Below are 21,311 nucleotides of genomic sequence, written 5' to 3' on the forward strand. Positions count from 1 at the left end.
CACCCATCTCCAGTGGAGAAGCCAGAACTTAACTTCTGCACCCCCAAAACCATTTTGGCCCATACTCCCAGTGAGGGAGAAGTGATAGGGCTTTGAACTCCAACTCCATCAGGACCCAGAGGGAGAGGAAGAAAAAGAGAAGGACATTTGGAAGTAGTAAGGGTGTTATAAGTGGCTTGGAGGTAAAGAGTACTGGACAAGAAAGAAAATGGGGCAGTTATGTACAGATCTAGACAGATAGTTATAGAGATGAAAATTTACCCATGTCTGCAACCTTGGAAGAACTGCTGTGGCTGATAATGGAGGAATTGGGGATTCAGAAGTCTAGTGATGGGAATGATATGGAATTATACCCCAGTTGACATGTAATTTTGTAAATAAATATCAAAACATTAACAAAATTTTTAAAAATCATGTGTATTTATGAATGAAAGGAGTTGAGTAGTATGTTCAGTAGAGAACATACAATGACCACAGAGTACAGAGTACATGTACAGAAAAACTCATGCGGGAGTTGGGCGGTAGCACAGCGGGTTAAGCACACTTGGCGCAAAGCACAAGGACCGGCTGTAAGGATCCTGGTTCTAGCCCCTGGCTCCCCACCTGCAGGAGAGTTGCTTCACAGGCGGTGAAGCAGGTCTGCAGGTGTCTATCTTTCTCTCCCCCTCTCTGTCTTCCCCTCCTCTCTCCTTTTCTCTCTGTCCTATCCAACAACAATGACATTAATAACAACAATAAAACAACAAGGACAACAAAAGAGAATAAATAAATATTAAAAAAAAACATTAAAAAAAAGAAAAACTCATGAAAGACATATACCATAGGACTAGGAGGACTTCATTGCAAAGCCTCCACTGAGCACCCCTGCCTGACTCAGGGCCTAGAGTTCTATCTTGGTTCCATCAAAACCATAAGAATATCATAGTAGGTGGGGTACCTCAGAACAATATTTGTTTCTCTTAACCACAGGGATGCCATTTCAGTTTTATTCAGGGGAAGGGAAAAAAAAAAGAGGTATAAAGTTGCAAAAACCGGTTTTGACGAGGTAAGATACCTTATTGATATCTTTAGGGTGGGAAGATTTTTTTATTGATAAGTATGGGAAGATTTTTTTTTTTTTATTGATAGGTAAAGTCAAACGTAAAAGACTTTAGATTGAATCTTGTATGGTTTTTCAAAAGATCATTTATTTTTTTAAATTTTTTCTCTGTAAACAGAACAACTGAGATTAAACAATGACAAATTAGAGTCTTGACCTTTCAAACCAAGAAAATTTTACCCCCTCTTACCACCCGACACATTTAGTCACATTCAGAATAAGGCCTCTCAATCATTTCTACCACAAAAATCCATAAAAATAAACCTTATCAAGAAGTGAAATTGAAATGAGAACATATTCTACTTATCAAAGTATGTTAATGAACGTATTCACTCTACCCCACTGATAAGAAATCAACAGATAGTCTCTCCTGTGACTTGAATGGAATGTTAGGTACTATAGTCAGCCCTAGATCATTTACTTTTTTATGCCACTAACACACAAGAACTAGTTTCTTAATGGTACTGGAAAGCAGCTGGCAAACAACAACAAAGAATAGCTAGAGTTTGCATTTCAGAAAACAATAATTTCAGCTTCTTCATTATTATTATTATTTTTTTACTGAGTGAACTGAGAAAGAGAAGAGCAGCTCTTCTGAAGAGAAACATCTGCATATAAGAAAATGAGTGAACATATTTAAGGAGTAAAATGCGTTGTTGTGGGAGGACTAACTGGCTTTTAAGTACAGTAGGTTTTATGTCATGCATCTCAACTTGCATAGAAGCTCACAGATGTTAAGCGTTTCTTTGTTGTTTAGAACAGACTGGCCTACCCTAAGAAAGAGGGAACTCTGCTAGCAAACACTCATAATAACTGGAGCTGCAATATCAGCTCTTCCCTGAGTTTCTAGCCTACAAATCTATCCTGAAGTCTAAAATGAACTCTTACCATGTGAGTCAATTCCTTAAAATCTACTATATATATCATATATGTGTGTATGTATCATCTATCTATCCATTTATCATCATCACCATCATCATTATCTATCTTATGCACATGTTCTATTGGTTCTATTTCTTTGAAGAAGCCAAACACAGGGTTCTAATTAATGAAACTCAAATATGTTATACTTTGTAATAAGACATTGAGGGAGGAATTCATGGGTCAGCATACATTTGGTGGCCCTTCAAATGAAAAATGAGTCCTGGAACCCTTGGATAGGGCCCACTTTCCCGTATACATCTCCCAATCCAAACCAAATAATATTGCATCCGCTGATCACAACCTAACCAAAGCAACGATTGCCATCTCAACATACTTCACCTCAGACTGTATCCAGAGACTTCACGTGTGGAATGACAACCCTTCAGCTTCATTACTCGGGTGAGACCTTTCCTTTAATAGTACACTCTAATTTCATCTCAGGTAGTTCACTTTCTAACAAAGTCCCATAACCTAGATATACACCAGTTTCTGTGAGAGAGAGCATATGTTCACACGTATCCGTAAACTACTGCAAAATATATACCTGAAAGCAGAAGTGCACTAGAGTTTGCAGTGAGTACCCCCCTAACACTTCCTCTCCACTATTCCAAGCTTTAGGTCCATGCTCAACAATTTGTTTGGCTTCGTATGTTAACTCTCTTTTCAGTCACCAGATTCCAGATGTCATCAGGATGCCGGCCAGGCTTCCCTAGATTGAAGACCCCACCAATGTGTCCTGGAGCTCAGCTTCCCCAGAGACACACCCTACTAGGGAAAGAGAGAGGCAGACTGGGAGTATGGACCGACCAGTCAATGCCCATGTTCAGCGGGGAAGCAACTACAGAAGCCAGACCTTCTACCTTCTGCAACCCTCAACGACCCTGGGTCCATGCTCCCAGAGGGATAGAGAATGGGAAAGCTACCATGGGAGGGAGTGGGTTATGGGGATCGGGTGGTGGGAATTGTGTGGAGTTGTACCCCTCCTACCTTATGCTTTTGTTCACTAATCCTTTCTTAAATAAAAAATTTAAAAAAAATAAAAATAAAAAATATAAATAAATAAAATAAAATAAAATAAAATGGGGGGGGGCAAAGAGAAGAAGCCTATAGGGATATTTCTGCCAGCCATTCCTTCTCAAAAGTTCTTTCAAGGTTACATCATATGCAGGCAGCATCTGTGGCATGATAATGATGTCTGCTAATCACACCCATGTGGTCAGGCCTCCCTCTTTGTTTAGCATAATGTATTGCATATGCCCAACATATCCCCACTTAAATAAAATTGATAGATATGGTCAGTGTTTTTAGGAGTATAGATGAATATGCCACTCTTCTGTGTCACTGAAGTTTAATCTGCAAGCCTTGACTTTGCCCCTAGGGTGCAGGCATTATATCTGGGTAGCAGATAAAGGCTTTCTGTTAGCCTGCAGACATCTTGGTCTATGTATCTATATAGCAAAATGCCTTCTGGAAGATACGAACAGAAACCAGCAGAGGTCGCTCCAAATTCAGATGGTTCCTGTGTGGTAATTACGGCATATCCAGGATGTCAGAATACTGAAATCAAAGCTTCAGATCATTGAGTTCTTGTGATTACTTTGAAGAGGGAAGGTTTGGGACCAGGTGGTGGTGCACCTGGTTAAGCACTTACACTACAGTGTGCAAGGACCCAGGTTCAAGGCCCTGGTAACCCCACCTGCAGGGGGAAAACTTCAGGAGTAGTGGAGCAGCGCTACAGATGTCCCTCTATCTCCCCTTCCCCTCTCAATTTCTCTCTGTCTGTATTCAATAATAGAAATAAACAAAACTGGGGAATAGGCAGTGGGTTAAGTACATAAGCAAGTATCCTGGTTCGAGCCCCTGGTTCCCTACCTGCAGGGAAGTCACTTCACAGCTGGTGAAGCAGGTCTGCAGGTATCTAGCTTTTCACTGTCATGCAGTAGGAGTTGGAGAGCACATCAATTAAAGGCAACATTTCTTTACACACTAAACATGCAGACTTACTATTTGTTTGTTTATTCTTATGTACTTCCAAAGTATCCGTGAATTCATTTTGTTAATGCAGGCTTTCAGTGTAAGGAGAAAGAATGATTCTCCTAAAGAACTAAAAGAAGAGAACTGAAACCAAATGAACACATTTTATGAGTGTGAAATGACTTCTGTGGAAATCTTTCCTTGTGGAAAGTCTCAACCACCTTTGGATCATTAACTCCTCATTTTTACACTAATGACTTCCAAGTGTCATATTTTCAGCCTCCTCTGTTCTCAATATCTTCAGTGAACATTTTCAACCTCTTGCCAACAAATTCAAAACATCCAGGGAGTAGAGGGTTAGACTGTTGCCGCAGAATTCCCTGTGCTAATCCCTAAACCATTTTTCTGTTGTTATGCATGAGACCCCTTCTGTTTCATTTGGTTTAAATCCCCCCTGCTTAACACTATTCTATTTACATAATCACTGTTAACAAGTTCCACCCTCCCTCCAGGGCATTGTGGTTCAGTGATAAGATTCTCTCCTGCTCTGCCCCTTCTTTGTCACACTCTGATTTTCACCAGTCACTTTTCTCTCCACCCTCTCTATGTCACATCCTGTTTCCACCCTACTTGGCAAGTATATATAAAGACAGCATTGTGAGTTTTAGAGTACTTTACCTTGAGTTTAGCTTAGCTCGTCTTAGATTGTGCTGCGTCCTGCATGAATAAAGAGATACTGCCTACAGCTCAACTATGAGTCCCTGGTCGTCTGTTACCCGCCCGTGAAGCCAGGCCGGCGAAAACAACATAATCCGTCGAAAACGACATATGGCGCCTGAACAGGGACTGAAATAAGCCCTGAAACATGGACCGGCATCAACGTGGGACCCTACCTACCCATCGTCCAGATAAGTAAACTTGGCTACCCATCCACCATGGGTTGCCTTTCTACTTATGAAGAGGTTTGCCAAAGCCTCTACTGTTTCATCATGAGACAGTTAGTCTGTCTCTGGAACATTTTACTCTGGGCCAAATTTTGGTTCCCTGACCGGGAACTTTGGTTTATTATGAACGGGATCATAGAGCTTGGGAGATGCACGGAGATTTCTCCTTGGACTTTCTGGATTCCCTCTCCCATGTTTCCTGAGGAAAAGGACTACATTTTGCTCCAGGCCACAGTTTGGTTCTTTATGACTGTGATCGTAGACCTTGGGATATGCGTGGGGATTTCCCCTGGAACTTTCTGGACTTCTTCTCGAATGTTTCCCATGGAGAAGGACTACTCTAATTTGAAGAACATTCTCGAGTACCCTGGCAGTTCCCAAGTGTTAGTTCTACTAACACTTGGGAAGACACGTGGTTAGTTCTACTCTCCTGATTGGATTCTTTCTTCGATGGGAAGACACTTTGAAAAATGGGTGCCTGAAGCAATCCAGCAGAAACAGTCCAAAGCACCCTAAATGGAATTTCGAGGAGCTTTTTGAACTAGGTCGCCCTCCGGGGATTCTCAATCCTACATGGTGAGATCTTGATAATCTGGTTCAAGTTGTGTTTCATAAGAGAATGATTTGAATGACTGAATTTTTGTTTGACATTGACTTAAAAAAAAAATGCTGGACGCAGCCATGATTTCTAGAGACATCCAGAAACAATCCAAAAAATTGTTTTTTCCCTCCTTTGATTTCTCTTTTATGTCTTAACAAGAATCTGAAACGTTTAATCCTAAAAACTGTATGAGTTATGGGTGGGGCAGATAGTGCAATGATTATGTTAAGTATTCTCATGCCTGAGGCTTTTAACCGTGGTTCTTCTGTTTACCTTTCCATATTTTATTGAGTTTAAACTGTTTAAACAAACCTTAAAATCATACTAGAAAGGAATTCCAATTATAATGGAGTTATCAATTATAGTAAACTTCTAATCTGCTACAAGTTTTGTTTGACAAGTAAGTGAATTTCAGCTGTCAAGTCTTCACATGAAAAAGCATCTACTCAAATGGAATTCCTGGAAATCCATTTGGATCCGGTTCTCTGACATCGCCCCCGGAAACCAATGATGAGACCTGGCACGACCTGAAGAAACAGATTCACAGACTCCAAAGATCACTCTCTACAGAAAAGCAGAATTCAGGTGGCCGACATTCCCCATCAAGACAGACATACAGCGTTTCATCCCTTGGCATTTTCTTCTGTGGTCAGCTACTTTGGACTGACACCTCCATCGGACTTACTGGTACACACTGCTGTGTTTCTCAAAGACCAACTTCAGCCAGTTGCCTTGAGACTTTATAGACCATGTCCCCTCGCCTGCAGGCTCTGTCCCAGAGGCAGAAAGCTCCCCCTCCTTATTAGGTTATGCCCACAGAGGCATGAAGCGCCCCAAGAGGCAAGAGATTCCCACAGAGGCAGGAAACGCCCTTTGAGGCAAGAGATGCCCCCAGAGGCATGAAGCATTCCCAGAGGCAAGAAATGCCCTTTCGCCTGCTAGGCCTTGCCCTTTGAGGCAAGAAAAGCTCCACTTGGCAACACACTGGTTATTGCTGCTCGCCTATTTTGTTTTCCATGTTATATGCCAGTTCTTTTGAAAATGCCTGTACGATATACGTTTCTGTTCACCCCATAATGGCCATTAGTTAAAAAGAAAGGGGGAATTGTTGTTATGCATGAGACCCCTTCTGTTTCATTTGGTTTAAATCCCCCCTGCTTAACACTATTCTATTTACATAATCACTGTTAACAAGTTCCACCCTCCCTCCAGGGCATTGTGGTTCAGTGATAAGATTCTCTCCTGCTCTGCCCCTTCTTTGTCACACTCTGATTTTCACCAGTCACTTTTCTCTCCACCCTCTCTATGTCACATCCTGTTTCCACCCTACTTGGCAAGTATATATAAAGACAGCATTGTGAGTTTTAGAGTACTTTACCTTGAGTTTAGCTTAGCTCGTCTTAGATTGTGCTGCATCCTGCATGAATAAAGAGATACTGCCTACAGCTCAACTATGAGTCCCTGGTCGTCTGTTACCCGCCCGTGAAGCCAGGCCGGCGAAAACAACATAACCCGTCGAAAACGACATTTCTCAACAGGAATTTAATAAGCTGTTCAGTAAGTGAATGGATGCATGAATATTTCATTTGTGTTCAGGAAAATCTACAAGGTAATCTATACATAAGCAATTTTATTTGGCTTTTGAATTTTAAACTGTTTTTCTACCACTTTCCTCTGTGGGGTTCTGATTAACAGGATGTCCAATTGCTCTTAACCAATGACTGGTAAACAATAGGTTAGGGAATGGAATGTTTACAGCCATGAAAATATCCCTCTGTTAAAAGGAATAGCTCTCAATAAGGAAGGAAATGGTGTTGGGCACAGTATAACTATGAATAAGGGAGAGGTCAGATTTAGTCCTGACTGCTATTCTGCAGGCCCACCTGTCCTTCAAGGGGAGGAGAGAGTAAGAAGAAATCTCTATTGATTTGCTAGATTTGTATTTCTGATGACATGTCCCCTTTCTAACCACTGTGGTGGAGTATTGCTTCCAAGGTCTTATCTCTGACACTCTTTAGGAACCTCAAAACTGCTGTTCCACCAGTGCCTCTCTCTTCTAAGGCTTGGGGTGGCTCGGGAAGCTGGCCTGATGTCCTTATCTTTGCTTTGGCTGAAGCTGTGATGAGGTATTTTGCTACTATGTTGATGTGGTAGTTACGCAGCTCTACTAGGGCCTCTATACACTGATTGTAGGCCCTCAGAAGTTGGTCAACTCCAGAAGACAGGATATGGCCTCTTAGTGAGGGAGCCAGGCGGATTTCTTCTACAAAAGCCTTATGGGACAGAGGCATGTAGTCTCTCATTCTATACAGAAAATCAGCTGAAAGGAACAACCCAACAGTCATTTTGTCAGCTGATAAAAGTATAATTGACACACAATGTAGTCTTCCCATGAAGGAATAAAAAGACTATCATCTGACTTACCACTTTCCTTGCTGTGATGAATGCCTAAGAATTCATCAAAGGCATGAAGTACTGTGCTCTGAGCTGCACTACCTCCAGAGTATGTCTGGGGCTCTTTGGAGACTCCTTCATATATCACCCCCCTAGGCAAGGCAGGATTATCTCTCCATCTAAGCAAAAGTCAGAGTGAATAAGTAAGTACTAGGAGTTGTCTGTTCTCTAATGTGGAAATAGAAGAGTCTAGGAAAGGGGATTACAAATGGATCTAATATGTTGGTCTAAGGACAAGTACTCTAAACTGAAATATTCTATTTTCCATAGATGTATTTGTCACACATATTGTACTCAACTTCTTTTATCCAGTAACAGATCTGGTGGTTCCTTTGTAAGTCAGGGTTGTTTGGTATGTTGCTTACTCTAGGAAGCTTCCCTTTGTTCCTCATCTCATAAACACAAAATGCTACAGAGGCCTCTTTCAGGAAAGCAGCTGAACTATACTTACCCGGAGAGAAAGATTCGGATGACTGCATAAAATATGTCTGGATCTACATAATCTGCAAGAGTAATCAAAATGTGAACTTTACTACAGGCAAAAAAGCAATTGGTAACATATGCATGGGCCCTGCTACTCTCCCGGGGATGCCACCTCTATCTGATCTGCCCTGAAGCCCTGAAAGAAAGCAGCAGCAGAGCAGCAATGAAAACTCTTTCTGTTGTCTCCTTCACTGGCACTTCCAGGACTCTTAAACGATTCCAAATGTTGCCCTTTTCTCTGAGTGGTATTTCCTATTTCTGTATGTAATAACAAAAAGAAGAAAGGACAAGACCGTCTTCTACAAAGTTGTAATTTAGTTTAACTTTCAAGATATATTTCATCATTTTAAATCATGATAGTTACATGAGAGAGAGAGAGAGACCAAAGAACCATCCCAGCATATATAGTGCTGGGGATTGAACCAGGAGCCTCAGGTATGCAAGCCCTATTCTCTACCGGATGAACAACTTTCCTGGTCCCACGAATTAATAGTTAATCAATTAATTTTTTATTGGTGAGTTAATAACTGCTTACAAGATCATAGCGTCATAATGCTGCAGGATGGCTGGCCCTGGATCTGAGAAGGGGCCTACTGGCCAGTCCCTCTCCCAAGAGTTGTTGCCTCATTCATAGATATCATTTTGGAAGAATCACTAAAGACTCTGGAGTAGGTGTGGTAACTTATTTCAAAGAAGTGAGGTAGACAGTGTGCAGAAACAGATTTTAAGGTGCAGAATATCTCATGCACAGACACATGAGGGCCATGAAGAGAGTGGCTTCTAGCATGTGGAAGGAAGCACTCAGAGCCAGAGTGAGGGGGAATGACTGAGGCTGCCAGGCCCCTAGGCCTATAGGTCCCTGTTTTGATTCATTTATTGTTCTCTTTATTGTCAAGGGAGAGAGGAGACTGCCAGGCCCCCATGCCACCAGGCTGACCTGTCTACTTCTATATCCATCTGTCTGTTCATCTCCTGTTTGCCTTCTGTCTGTATACTTCTCCAAACAGCATTCATTCCTTTGGTTTACATCAGGTGAATCACATCATTTACATCAGGTATAAAGGTGCCGTGTGCACAACACAGGCCTTGAGCTAGCAAAACAGGAGCCAAAGCTGCCATGGGCTTCAAGTCAGGGCATAGCCCTGTTCTGACATACATATATATGAGGAGGGAGGGAGGGAGGGAGGGTGAGAGAGAGAGAGAGATTAAAAGAAGGCATAGCACCAAAACCTTCTTCAATACTATGCAGACTGGGCTCAAACCTGGGCCAGGCACATGCAAAGCCACACACCATCGATTAGAGCTATTTCATCAGCCCAAAAACCTCTTCTTCCAATCCCCAAATAACGACATTTCTATGTCATCAATTTCCCCTTTTTATCGTCATTCCCTACTCTAGCCCTCCATCCTTTCTTCATTTTCTCCAAGTTTTCCAAAGTCCCAAGGGCTCAGGTAACTCATATATGTCTTCAGTCTTAATATACCCAAATACCCTTATATACCAAATAAGCCCTTCCAAAGGGCGTTTTTTTCTTGCTCGCTGCGAATGTGCTCCCTGCACTCATCTCTGGCTCTTAGTTCTAGGTCCTTAGCATTCAGTGAGTCCAGCTTTGACTATAAGATAACAGCATCAGACTAAAGAAGCATGACTACCAGGAAGAGCTGAGGACATCAGGACAAAATAATTTCTCAGTAAGAAATCCGAAAGAAATGTAGGTCTGTGAGTTGTCTAATAAAGAACTCCTCCTAGTGGGGGTTGTACTTCTTTGTGGAAAACTGAGAAATGTTATGCATGTACAAACTGTTGTATTTACTATCGAATGTAAAACATTAATCCCCCAATAAAGGAAAAGAAATTTAAAAAAAAGAATCCAAAAAGCTGTTTCAGGGAAAATCTCAGTGAGATGTAAGAAAATAAAGACAACTCAATGAAATTGTGAAAACATGACACTATCTTAAGGAGCAGTTTCACAGATAGGCAGAAATCATAAAAAGGAACCAAAAATACATTCTGGAACTAAGTGATACAATAAATAAATAAAATAGGGAAAAATCAATATCAGGATATCTTAAACAGAGAAAATCTAAGTCAGAAAATCAGACTTTTGAAATGATACAGTGACAAGAGACAAAGAGGAAAAGAAAGAGAAAGAATATTGTCCATTAAATATCACTAAAGCTATCATCTAAGAATTATGGAAATTGCAGAAGAAATAGAGACAATAAAAAGGCAGAAATTTTGTTTAAAGGAATAAGGGAGCAGAACTTCACAAACATGTGTAGATACTTGTATATTCAGATTAATGATGCTCAGAGACCCTCAATAAATTAACACAAAAGAGATGCTGGTATGTGACGGCAGAGAAGGACCTAAGTTAGACAAGATGATGTTTGACAGACACATATCGTGGAGAGGTGAGGAATTGTACCAATATCTCAACAACTGCAAACCATTACCCCCCCAGTAAAATTATTAATAAGAAATATATTAACAACACTTTTATAGTACAAAAAAAAGTGCAAGGACTGTCAAACATCAAAACCAGAGAATTTTGAAAGCAACGCAAGAGAATATAAGCTCATCACGTATAAGGAAGTGCCCATCAGGTTAACAGTACATTTTTCAGCAGAAACTTTGCCAGCCAAAAGAAATTGGAATTAGACATTTTAAATACTGCTTATTAGAGAAAAGAAAATCAAGACCCTCTTTCCTCAGCAAAGTGGTTATTCAGAAATCAAGAAGAAAGACCTTTCCAGAATAAAACATAAGCTGAGGGAGTTCATTACCTCTAAGTCTGAGTGATAAGCAATTCTGAGAGAAGTTTCATGGTAAGAACAAAGTATGTGTGAGGGAATCAGGTGGTAGTGCAGTGGCTTAAGCGCAGGTGGCACAGAGCACAAGGACCACCATAAGGATCCCAGTTCGAGCATGCAGGGGAGTCGCTTCACAGGCTGTGGAGCAGGTATGCAGGTGTCTGTCTTTCTCTTCCCCTCTCTGTCCTCCCCTCCTCTCTCCATTTCTTTCTGTTCTGTCCAACAACGACAACATCAACAACAATAATAACTACAACAATAAAACAAGGGCAACAAAATGGAATAAATAAATAATTTTTTTTTAAAAAAGTAGGTGAGAATGGGATGTTGCGAGAGCTCACCTGGGAATATGCCCGCTTTGCCCTCCCCCAGCAGTACTGTAAACTTGACTCAGGTTAGGTACACAATACAGGATCACTATGATGCCAAGAAGAAGCTTTGGTATTGTGGTAACTTTCCCTCTGTGTTTCTCTTTCTGTCTGAAAAAGTTGGTCCAGAGATGACATGATCGAAAGAAGAAGTGTACATGAATGAGTAACAAAAAGAAATACATTCACAAGTAAAGAGATGTATGTAGTAAAATTTTGAATCTTCTGATATGGTATGATGTTGGCATCTTAACTCTTTAGGGCTAGTAGCAATGTTAAAGGGCAAATAATTCATATACGGTTACAATAATTTGTTGACGTATACACATATAAGAACATATAAATTGTGAATTCAAGAGAAAAATAGGGGACTGAAGGGATAAAGTCTTTTTGTATGCAATCAAAGTTAAGTCGTCTGTTTAATGTACACTGCCATAACTGTGAAAAATTCTAAGCAAATTTCAGTGTGATCATAAAGCAAATAAAGAGAATCAAATAATATTACTACAGAGAACAATTCACAATGAAAGAAGTAACAAAGAAATAACAAAGAAAGAAAGGAAGAAAGGAACTTGGCAGCAGAGAGAAAGCAATTAAGATGACGCTGATAAATTTACATGAATTAAATTCTCCAATTAAAATGCACAAAAAGACTGATTAAGTTGGAAAAAAACTTAATCATGTGCTATCTGCATGAGATTAATTTCATCTACAAGGATATATATATAAATACATATATATAATATATATATTTATTTTATTAATGTGAGGAACAGGAGGAGAGAGAGAGAAAGGTAGAGAGAACCAGACATCAGATATTCTGTATATGTGGTACTAGGGATTGAACTCAGGACCTCATGCTTGAGAGTCAAAGGCTTTATCCATTGCATCAGTTCCCAGACCACAATCTTCAAGGATATTTTCAAAGTAAAGAAACTGAAAAAGAAAGTTGTTTCATAAAAATGAAAAGCAATAGTGAGCAGAATAAACATCTACCAGACCATGGCATTAAGACAAAGTAAATTTACTGATTGAGTGGAGCAAATGAGATAGCAAAGGGAACAGAATTCAAATTCACATTTTGACAACAAAATAGTATTTTCTGGAGGGAAATGGTAGGGGATGAGGAGAATAGGGAGAAGGGTCCCTTGATGCTTGGTGAAGGATGTATGTATTGAGGTGTAATCCCATTGCTTAATATTATAAATTAATGTAAATTTAAAAAGAAAACTTTAAAAATGATTTCAAGGGGACCAGGAAGTAGCACAGCTAGCTAAGCGCATGCAGCAGGAAGTGCAGGGACAGGAGCAAGAACTCTGGTTGGAGCCCCTGGCTCCTCCCCTGCAGGGGAATCACTTCACATGTCTATCCTTCTCTCCCCCTCTATGTCTTTCCCTCCTCTCTCCATTTCTCTCTGTCCTATCCAACAACAAGGGCAACAAAATGGGAAAAAAGGCCTCCAGGAGCAGTGGATTTGTAGTGCAAGCACCGAGTCCCAGCAATAACCCTGGAGGCAAAAAAAAAAAAAAAATACAAAAAATTATTAGAAAAAATATTTTGACTGCTCATATCTATGTTTTTTTAAATTTATTTATTGGCTAGAGACAGGAAGAAGTAAATAGGGGCAGGGGGAGATAAAGAAGGAGAAAAACAGAAACACCTGCAGTAGTGCTTTACTGCTCTGAAAGCTACCCCCTCACCTCCACCGGTAGGGATCAGGGACTTGAACCTGGGTCCTTGCACATTGCAACATGTGCGCTCAATTAGGTGTGACACTTCCCAGTCCCTCATATCTACTTAAATAAACAAGGATAAACAGAGTAAAAGAGAGCATTTGTATATAGATGAATCTCTTGATAGAGAGCATAACAGTGTGTGTGCGTGTTGACAATAAATCTGTACACCTGAAACCCATATAATGTTATAAACTAAAGGTACTTCAATCCAAAAAAGGGATAAAAAAATTCTTACAGCTGTGGCCAGGTGGTGGCACTCCTGGTTAAGTACTCACATTACAGTGTGCAAGGACCCAGGTTCAAGGCCCTGGTCCTCACCTACAGAGGGGAAAGCTTCACAAATGGTGAAGCAAGGCCGCAGGTGTCTCTCTGTCTCTCTCCCTCTCTCAAATTATTTCTGTCTATACAATAATAAATAAAAATATAAAAAAATAATAATTAAAAAATGCTTACAGCCTCCAAATAAAGACAGCAATCCAGTTTCATTTTCCAATCAGTGGTGAGAATTATGCAAAACTGTGAAATGAAATTCGGTTGGACCGAATAACAGCATAATAACATGCTTTCTGGCAAGTGGCTCTTTAGAAATGAAGATTATAGCAATAAACTTAAGAATAATGAACCCACCTTCTCTGACTCATCTTGGATGGAGCTAGAAAGAATCATGTTAACTGAGGTAAATCAGAAAGAGAAAGACAAGTATAGGATTATCCCACTCATATACAGAAATTGAGAAAGAACAGACAGGAAAAAACAAAGTAGAATTTGACTAAGTTTGGAGTATTACACCAAAGTAAAGAGAGAGTAGATTTTTAACTTCACTATGGGAGCTAGGAGACACAGACATAGACCTTTAGTGGTGGGAACAGTGTTAATATACATTCCTATTAACTTATGGTCTTATAAATCACTATTTTAATTAATTTATTTATAAAATAGAAACACTGACAAGACCATAGGATAAGAGGGGTACAACTCCACACAATTCCCACCATCAGAACTCTGTATCCCATCCCATCTCCTCCCCTGATAGCTTTCCTATTCTTTAACCCTGTGGGAGTATGGACGCAGGGTCATTATGGAGTGCAGAAGATGGGAGGTCCGACTTCTATAATTGCTTCCCCGCTGAACATGGGTGTTGACAGGTCGATCCATACGTCCAACCTATCTCTCTCTTTCTCTAGTGGGACAGGGCTCTGAGGAAAGGGAGCCCCAGGACACATTGGTGGGGTCATCTGTCCAGGAAAGTCTGGTTGGCATCATAGACCCCAGTTCTTAGTATATATCTTCAATCTAAGCATTTAAGGTTTCAAATTGGTAACCTGATTGAATTTTAATGGTGGGCTCAAAGTTTTAATACATTTCTAACAATATTTAACTTAAATATTAAATTACCTATAGTCTTAGACCAGGGAGACTATAGAAGCAATTATTTGTGTCACTATATAAGATAAAGCTGTATGTAAATAGCATTAAATTGAATAAGTCATGGTAAGGTCTTGTATTATACAGCAAATTCTAATCATGGGATTTTCAAAGTAAACCAAATTCCCTAATAACTTGGTAACAATGATAACTATCAATTGTCTTCTTAAACTCCAAGACAGCAGTAATCTTCCCCATTCTCTACAAAACCCACATTCTTCCCAGTCCCGGAAATTCTGGGGCATGGCTTGTCTTCCTGCATGCTTCACTGGATCCATGCCATTTGATACTACATCTGCTGAGCTCAACCAAATCAGTGTAATTAAGACCACTTTGACATGTTTCACTTTGGATTGCATGAAATGTCAGCCCTTCGGCTCCAACACTCTGGTGAGACCATTCCTAGCTCATAGGACTCCTCAATTCCATATTGCGTGGTGCACCTCCTAGCAAAGTCACAGAACCTTATAGATCGGGGCCCATGAGACAGAACACATGTCAACATGTACCCATAAGTTAGGGAAAAATATATACTTTAAAGGAAAAGTACACAATAGTTTTTCAGTGACCCAAAATAGCAAGTAGAAAGACCTTTAAACAAAAAAGATACTTATATACTTTTACCGTATTTGGGAGCTAGTCTCTGCCTTCATCCAGCTTTCTAGTCCTATTTCCAACTTTGACACCATCTCCCTAGACAATACCTTTGGTCTAACTGCATATTAGCTGTCATGCTCAGGAGAAAATTAATAAGTCATGGGTCCCTTGGAATATACCTAAAATAGACCTACTAGCTTTGTCCAAAATGGAGAACCCAAAAATCATCTGCTATATTCTGGAGTTTAGGTTCCTGACTATTAAACAATTTGTTCTGCTTTATATATTAATGCTTTTTCAGTCTTCAAATTGCAGATGCTACTCTGATACCAAACTGACTTCCCTGGACAGAGGACCTCACCAAGGTACCCTGGAACCCCACCCCTCCAGAGCCCTGACCCATTAGGGAAAGAGAGAGATATAGGCTGGGAGTATGGATCAACCTTCCAATGCCCATGTTTAGCAGAGGAGCAATTATAGAAGCCAGACCTTTCAACTTCTGCACCCCATAATGGTCCTGGGTCCATAGTCCCAGAGGGATAAAAAATAGGAAAGATTTCAGGGGGGAGGGGTATGGGATACAGAGCTCTGGTGGTGGAAACTGTGTGGAATTTTACTCCTCTTATTCTATGGTTTTGTCAATATTTTCATTTTATAAATAAATTAATAATAATAAAATAAATAATAGAAATGAAGATTATAGCATTAAATTAAATATTTATTATTATTATTATTATTATTATTATTTTGATTTGGGGCATGATTTCAAATTTTTGCTCCTGAACAAAAGGCATTTACAGAGAAGGGAGTAGATCACATGGTTCTTGCTGAGGTAGTGCTCAGGGTAAAGGGGTTTTTGGATAAAACAAGTGCAAAGGAAGGACAAACAACTGAGTTCTATGTATCATACAAAAGAACATTAAAAATCATAATCCCAAAGAGAGCACCATAAGTGGCACCAACAGAAATTTCATTAATAATGAAGCTATACTGTGACGTCTCTCCTCTCTCCTTCTGTCTATGTCTCAATTAAAAAAAAATGAGTCCACCAGGAATGGTGGAAAAGGAAAAGACAGTACAATTCAAAAACAGTGACAAGACTAGGTGTGTGATTCTTTAAATCTTTTTAGTTGCTAAACTTTATTATTTTTATTTATATACTTTCATTTTTCTACTTATTGTGACTACACAACAAACTCAAAGGCATGAATCACTGGGTCAGGATTTGAACAAGAAGCAGTGCAAATGGTTCGCTTTTGCTTAGAATTGTCTGAGACCTGCATTTGAGGCAATGGCACATCCAGTAGTATGCATACATTACCATGCGTGTGGACTCAAGGTCAAGTTCAAGTGCCAGTCCTGACCTGAAGGAGGGAGGCTTTGCAAGTGGTGGAGCTGAGTTGCAGATGTCTTCCCTGCCCCCCCCTGCCCCCTTTTTTTTTCTCTCTATCAGAAAATGAGGTGGGACGTGATTTTTAAAAAAGCCATTTGGAGTGGTGCAGTCATCGTGCAGGTACTGAACCCCAGAAATTACTCCGGTGACAAAAAAATAGATAGATAGATAGACAGACAGACAGACAGACAGACAGACAGACAGACAGACAGACAGACAGACAGACAGATAGATAGATGATAGAGATGAGAGAGAGAGAGAGGGAGAGGGAGAGGGAGGGAGAGGGAGAGGGAGAGGGAGAGGGAGAGGGAGAGGGAGAGGGAGAGGGAGAGGGAGAGGGAGAGGGAGAGGGAGAGGGAGAGGGAGAGAGAGAGAGAGACCACCATGGTGAGAATCTGAAGGTTAGCAGCTTATCTATTCCCATATCCAGTGTTCAGTGCAATACCTCCACATGGCCACAATGTGGCCCAGTGTCCTCATGTAAGGCAGGGTGATCATAGCATAGTTGTGGTTCAGTATTCAAGATAAAAATGCACTTCCAGGGGCTAGGAAGCAGTGCAGCTGGTTAAACACACACACTACAGTGTACAAGGACCCAGGTTCAAGCTCCTGGTCCCCATCTGCAGGGGGAAAGCTTCACAAGTGACCCTCTCCCTCTCTGTATTCCCCTCCCCTCTCAATTTCTCTCTGTCTCTATCCAATAATAGAGGGAAAGGGTAGGTGGGCTTAGGATACGTTTGCAGTCAACAGAATGCAGTGGAAGAGTTTAAAATAGCAATAGGTAAGTATTTATTTTTTTTAAAAAAAAGCACTTCCCCTCCATTCCATTGACTGCAAACATATCCTAAACCCACCTACTCTTTTCCTCAATGAAAGGCAGGTTGAGGTCACATTATCTCTATAGCCTAGTAATAACTCAGGATATTTGGCCAAAGATAAATTTTCTTTCACTTATTCCAGTTTTGTAAGGAGACTTGAGGATATGATTGGGAAGGTTTTAAGATGGAAAGTCAGGGAAATGAAAAAGGAAAAAGAAAGAAAGAAGTAAAGAAAGAGAAAGAAAGAAAGGGGGAAAGAAAAGAAAGAAGGAAGGAAAGAAAGGAATTCAAATGTGAAACAAGGACACTTAATGGGAATAAAACCTAACCTTGAGACTTCAAATGAACTAATGCAGAGAATCTGGGTTAACAAATTCATGCATTCTTTCCATAAAAGTTACTAATTGTAAATGCCACTAGATTTTATTCTTCCTCTCTCCCATATTGTTTTCTATAAAGTCCTCTTTTCCTAGAATCCTTTTCTTTCAGAGAAGGGTGATTCAAGGAAGTAGATACGTCTATGCTTTTTGTTTGTTAAACAGACAACACCCTACTGCCACACCTAAATTAAACAATCTTGGTAATTTCTTTTTTTATTACTACTGCTTAAAGAAGACTAAGATGTAATCAATAACTGCTTACACCTGTGAAAACTCATTCTTGCACTTCTTCTTAGTTACCAAGAACGTTCTGGGAAGTCCAGAAAGCCCAAGGACTCTTAATGTTCAATAGTTTCACTTCAGAATGAAAAGTCAAACTGTCTCATCACAGTTCTATCCTGTGGTCACCTACCTGCTGTGTGTGACATGTACAAAGCAAGCTACCACATGCATGTCTCCTCCTGAGGTTCATGTAAGATCTCAACATGAAAATATATCCATAGGGCCACCACAGGGATGAAACTACTATAATCACAAGAGAATGTAAAAGACAGCAGCACTAGAATATCTTAGCAAACTGAGATTATTCTCCCGCAGTATGACTTGCTTGGTTATTTTAAAAGAAAGCTAAGACACCAGCTCCATCTTGTGGATAAAGCCAATAACATGCAGGCCTTTCCCCAAAGTCTAGCCCTCCACTTTCAAATCTCCTACCATGCATTTGTCCCAATGTTCTGGTCATGTCCTTAATGCAGAGTCTTAATTGCTGTAGGCTTTGGAGCAAGAAGTCTTGGTTCGGCTTCAAGATGGCATTGACTGCCTGAACAAGTGCCTAAGAGAGAGATTGATTCATTCAATTCATCAACATTCAATTAAAAGCATATGGAGTGAATATGGCATATCTTTCCATTTCTCTATATCTTTTCTATTTCTTTGAATAACAGCTTATAATTTCCAGTATATCTATCTTTCACTTTTTGGTAGGTTTATTCCTTGATTGTTTTTACTGCTATAGTTTCTGTAAATGGGATCAACTTCTGGATTTTTTTTTCATCTTCTGACTTAGTGTTTGCATAGAGGAATGTCACTTATTTTTGTATGTTAACTTTATAGCCTGTCACTTCACTAGATGGCTTAATAATTTCCAGGAGTTTCCTGGAAATTGTTGGATTCTTTAGAGCAGTCTATGTATACTATCATATCATTTGCAAATAGTAATAGTTTTACCAGATGATATCACAAATAGGGCTTTAGAAACCAGATGATATCATAAATAGGGCTTTAGAAACCAGGACAGAAAAGGGAAACACAAAGGAAAATTCGGACTGGGTTTGTTGTATTGAATCAAAACCAAGGACTCTAGGGAAGGAAATTCTACAGGGTTGGGGAGGCCAGAGGTCCTGGAACATGATTGTGGAAAAAGACCTAAGTTGGAGGGTCAGAGTGTTCTGCAGGCACTTATCATGGGGTGATGAGAAATTGTTCCCACCTGTTGTCAACAACTGTACTGTAAACCATTAACCTCCCCAAAATAATATTTTTAAAGGTAAGAGGCAGAAAGAAATGAAATGAAAGGGAGAGTGTCGGGTAGACACTTTCAGTACAGCTTCATAGTTTATGACGCTCTCTACCTGCAGGTAGAGACCAGAGTTTGGACTTGGGTCCTCTCACATGGTATGCCATGTGTGCATTCTACTGGGTGAGCCACAAATCAAATTTCCTGCAATTAAAATATATATATATATATATATATATATATATATATATATATATATATATATATATATATGGAGTGGAGTGAAACACAGAGCTGTGGAAATAGAGGGGAAGGGTACCCTTCAAGATCGCCAAACTCCCCTGGGAGTGCTCCTATGTTAAGACTGCAGTGAGGACTGTCTGACAGTGATTTTCCTGGCATCCATCACAGAGACTCTTGGTTAAATCATTTCTGTAATACTTCCACCCAGTGACTTCTATTTTTTTCATCACTGGGGCTTCATTACTCCATTAGAAATAAAAGTGCAGCTAGGAAGGAAATACCTTAATCCCAGGTACTGCTGCTTTCTCCACCAGAACTGTCACCAGCACAAAACCACGCAGGCTTTCTCCCCCAGGAAATGAGACAATGATGTCCAAGTTACTTGGGATGAAGAGGACCACATGATTAGACATGTTTGGACAATGTGAACACAAATAGCTCACTGATCCCCCTCAGCATTAGATAACTGCAAGTACAAGGAAGAATCGGGGAATGACTTTTCTCACGAGACAGTTCCTGGGATGGCCATCTATCTGTCTTACAGATATCTCAAGAGGGAAGAGGACAGATCTAATTAAATCTAAGTTCATATGACCTGTACTTAGAGCCTAGCCGAGCACTGATGATCCTAGATGTTCTGCTGGGGAATAGCTGAAGTAGAAGTGAGCAAGTATGGTTGACTCTTCACAGGGCTAACCTGGGATTCATCATACCATTCCTGTCAGGACCATTGAGTCTTAGGGCTATAGTGACCACACATAGAAAATAATCACAGAAGTCGGGCAGTAGTGCATCGGGTTAAGCGCCCGTGGCACAAAGAGCAACGACCCGACCAGCGGGAGGATCCCAGTTTGAGCCCCCGGCTCCCCACCTGCAGAGTAATCACTTCACAGGTGGTGAAGCAGGTCTGCAGGTGTCTTTCTCTCCCCCTCTCTGTCTTCCCCTCCTCTCTGCATTTCTCTCTGTCCTGTCTAACAATGATGACATCAATAACAACAACAGTAATAACTACAACAATAAAAAACAACAAGGGCAACAAAAGGGAATAAATAAATAAATAAATATAAAAGAAAGAAAAGAAAAGAATCTCATGCTTGTTTGTTTTTAAGATTAAAAACTATGGGGGCCAGACAGTGACATACCTGCTTAAGTGTACAAGAACCTGGGTTCAAGCCCCTGGTCCCCACCTGCAGGGGCAAAGCTTCACAAATAGTGAGGCAGGGGTGCAGATGTTTCTCTGTCTCTCTCCCTCTCTATCTCTCTCTCCCTTCTCAATTTCTTTCTGTCTCCTTCTGAAAAGTAAATAGAAAATATATATTTTTTAAAAAGTGTCATCCTCTCTTTAAAAAGATAAAGATTAAAAAAACCTATGGCCTAATGAAGAAAAAAATGAGGTCTAGCAGTTGATTTACAAAAGAATCCTATAAGAAATGTTTCCATAATTATTTGGATCAATGATGTGTATGTGCCAAATGTTATTTAATAAAGTAAAAGCTGAAAGACATCCAGGACCCAGTACGTGATGATGGAGGAAGGCACCAA

At 40.2% G+C, this 21,311-nt stretch overlaps 1 protein-coding gene across 2 annotated transcripts in view; it reads right to left on the reverse strand.

The window, feature by feature from the left end:
- Positions 1–7,073: 7,073 nt before the first annotated feature.
- Positions 7,074–21,311, reverse strand: part of IDO2 (indoleamine 2,3-dioxygenase 2) — a 53,337-nt gene continuing 39,099 nt past the window's right edge. For both annotated transcript variants that reach the window (XM_060182103.1, XM_060182094.1), the window contains 5 exons: positions 20,051–20,150; positions 18,725–18,842; positions 8,448–8,499; positions 7,967–8,115; positions 7,074–7,862 (listed from right to left, as the gene is read on the reverse strand). In XM_060182103.1, the coding sequence (XP_060038086.1) occupies positions 7,507–7,862; positions 7,967–8,115; positions 8,448–8,499; positions 18,725–18,842; positions 20,051–20,150 (775 nt within the window). In that variant the 3' untranslated portion in view covers positions 7,074–7,506. The remainder of the gene's footprint in view (positions 7,863–7,966; positions 8,116–8,447; positions 8,500–18,724; positions 18,843–20,050; positions 20,151–21,311) is intronic.

Source organism: Erinaceus europaeus, chromosome 2 (assembly GCF_950295315.1).
Source record: "Erinaceus europaeus chromosome 2, mEriEur2.1, whole genome shotgun sequence".
In the NCBI taxonomy this organism is placed as follows: Eukaryota; Metazoa; Chordata; class Mammalia; order Eulipotyphla; family Erinaceidae; genus Erinaceus; species Erinaceus europaeus.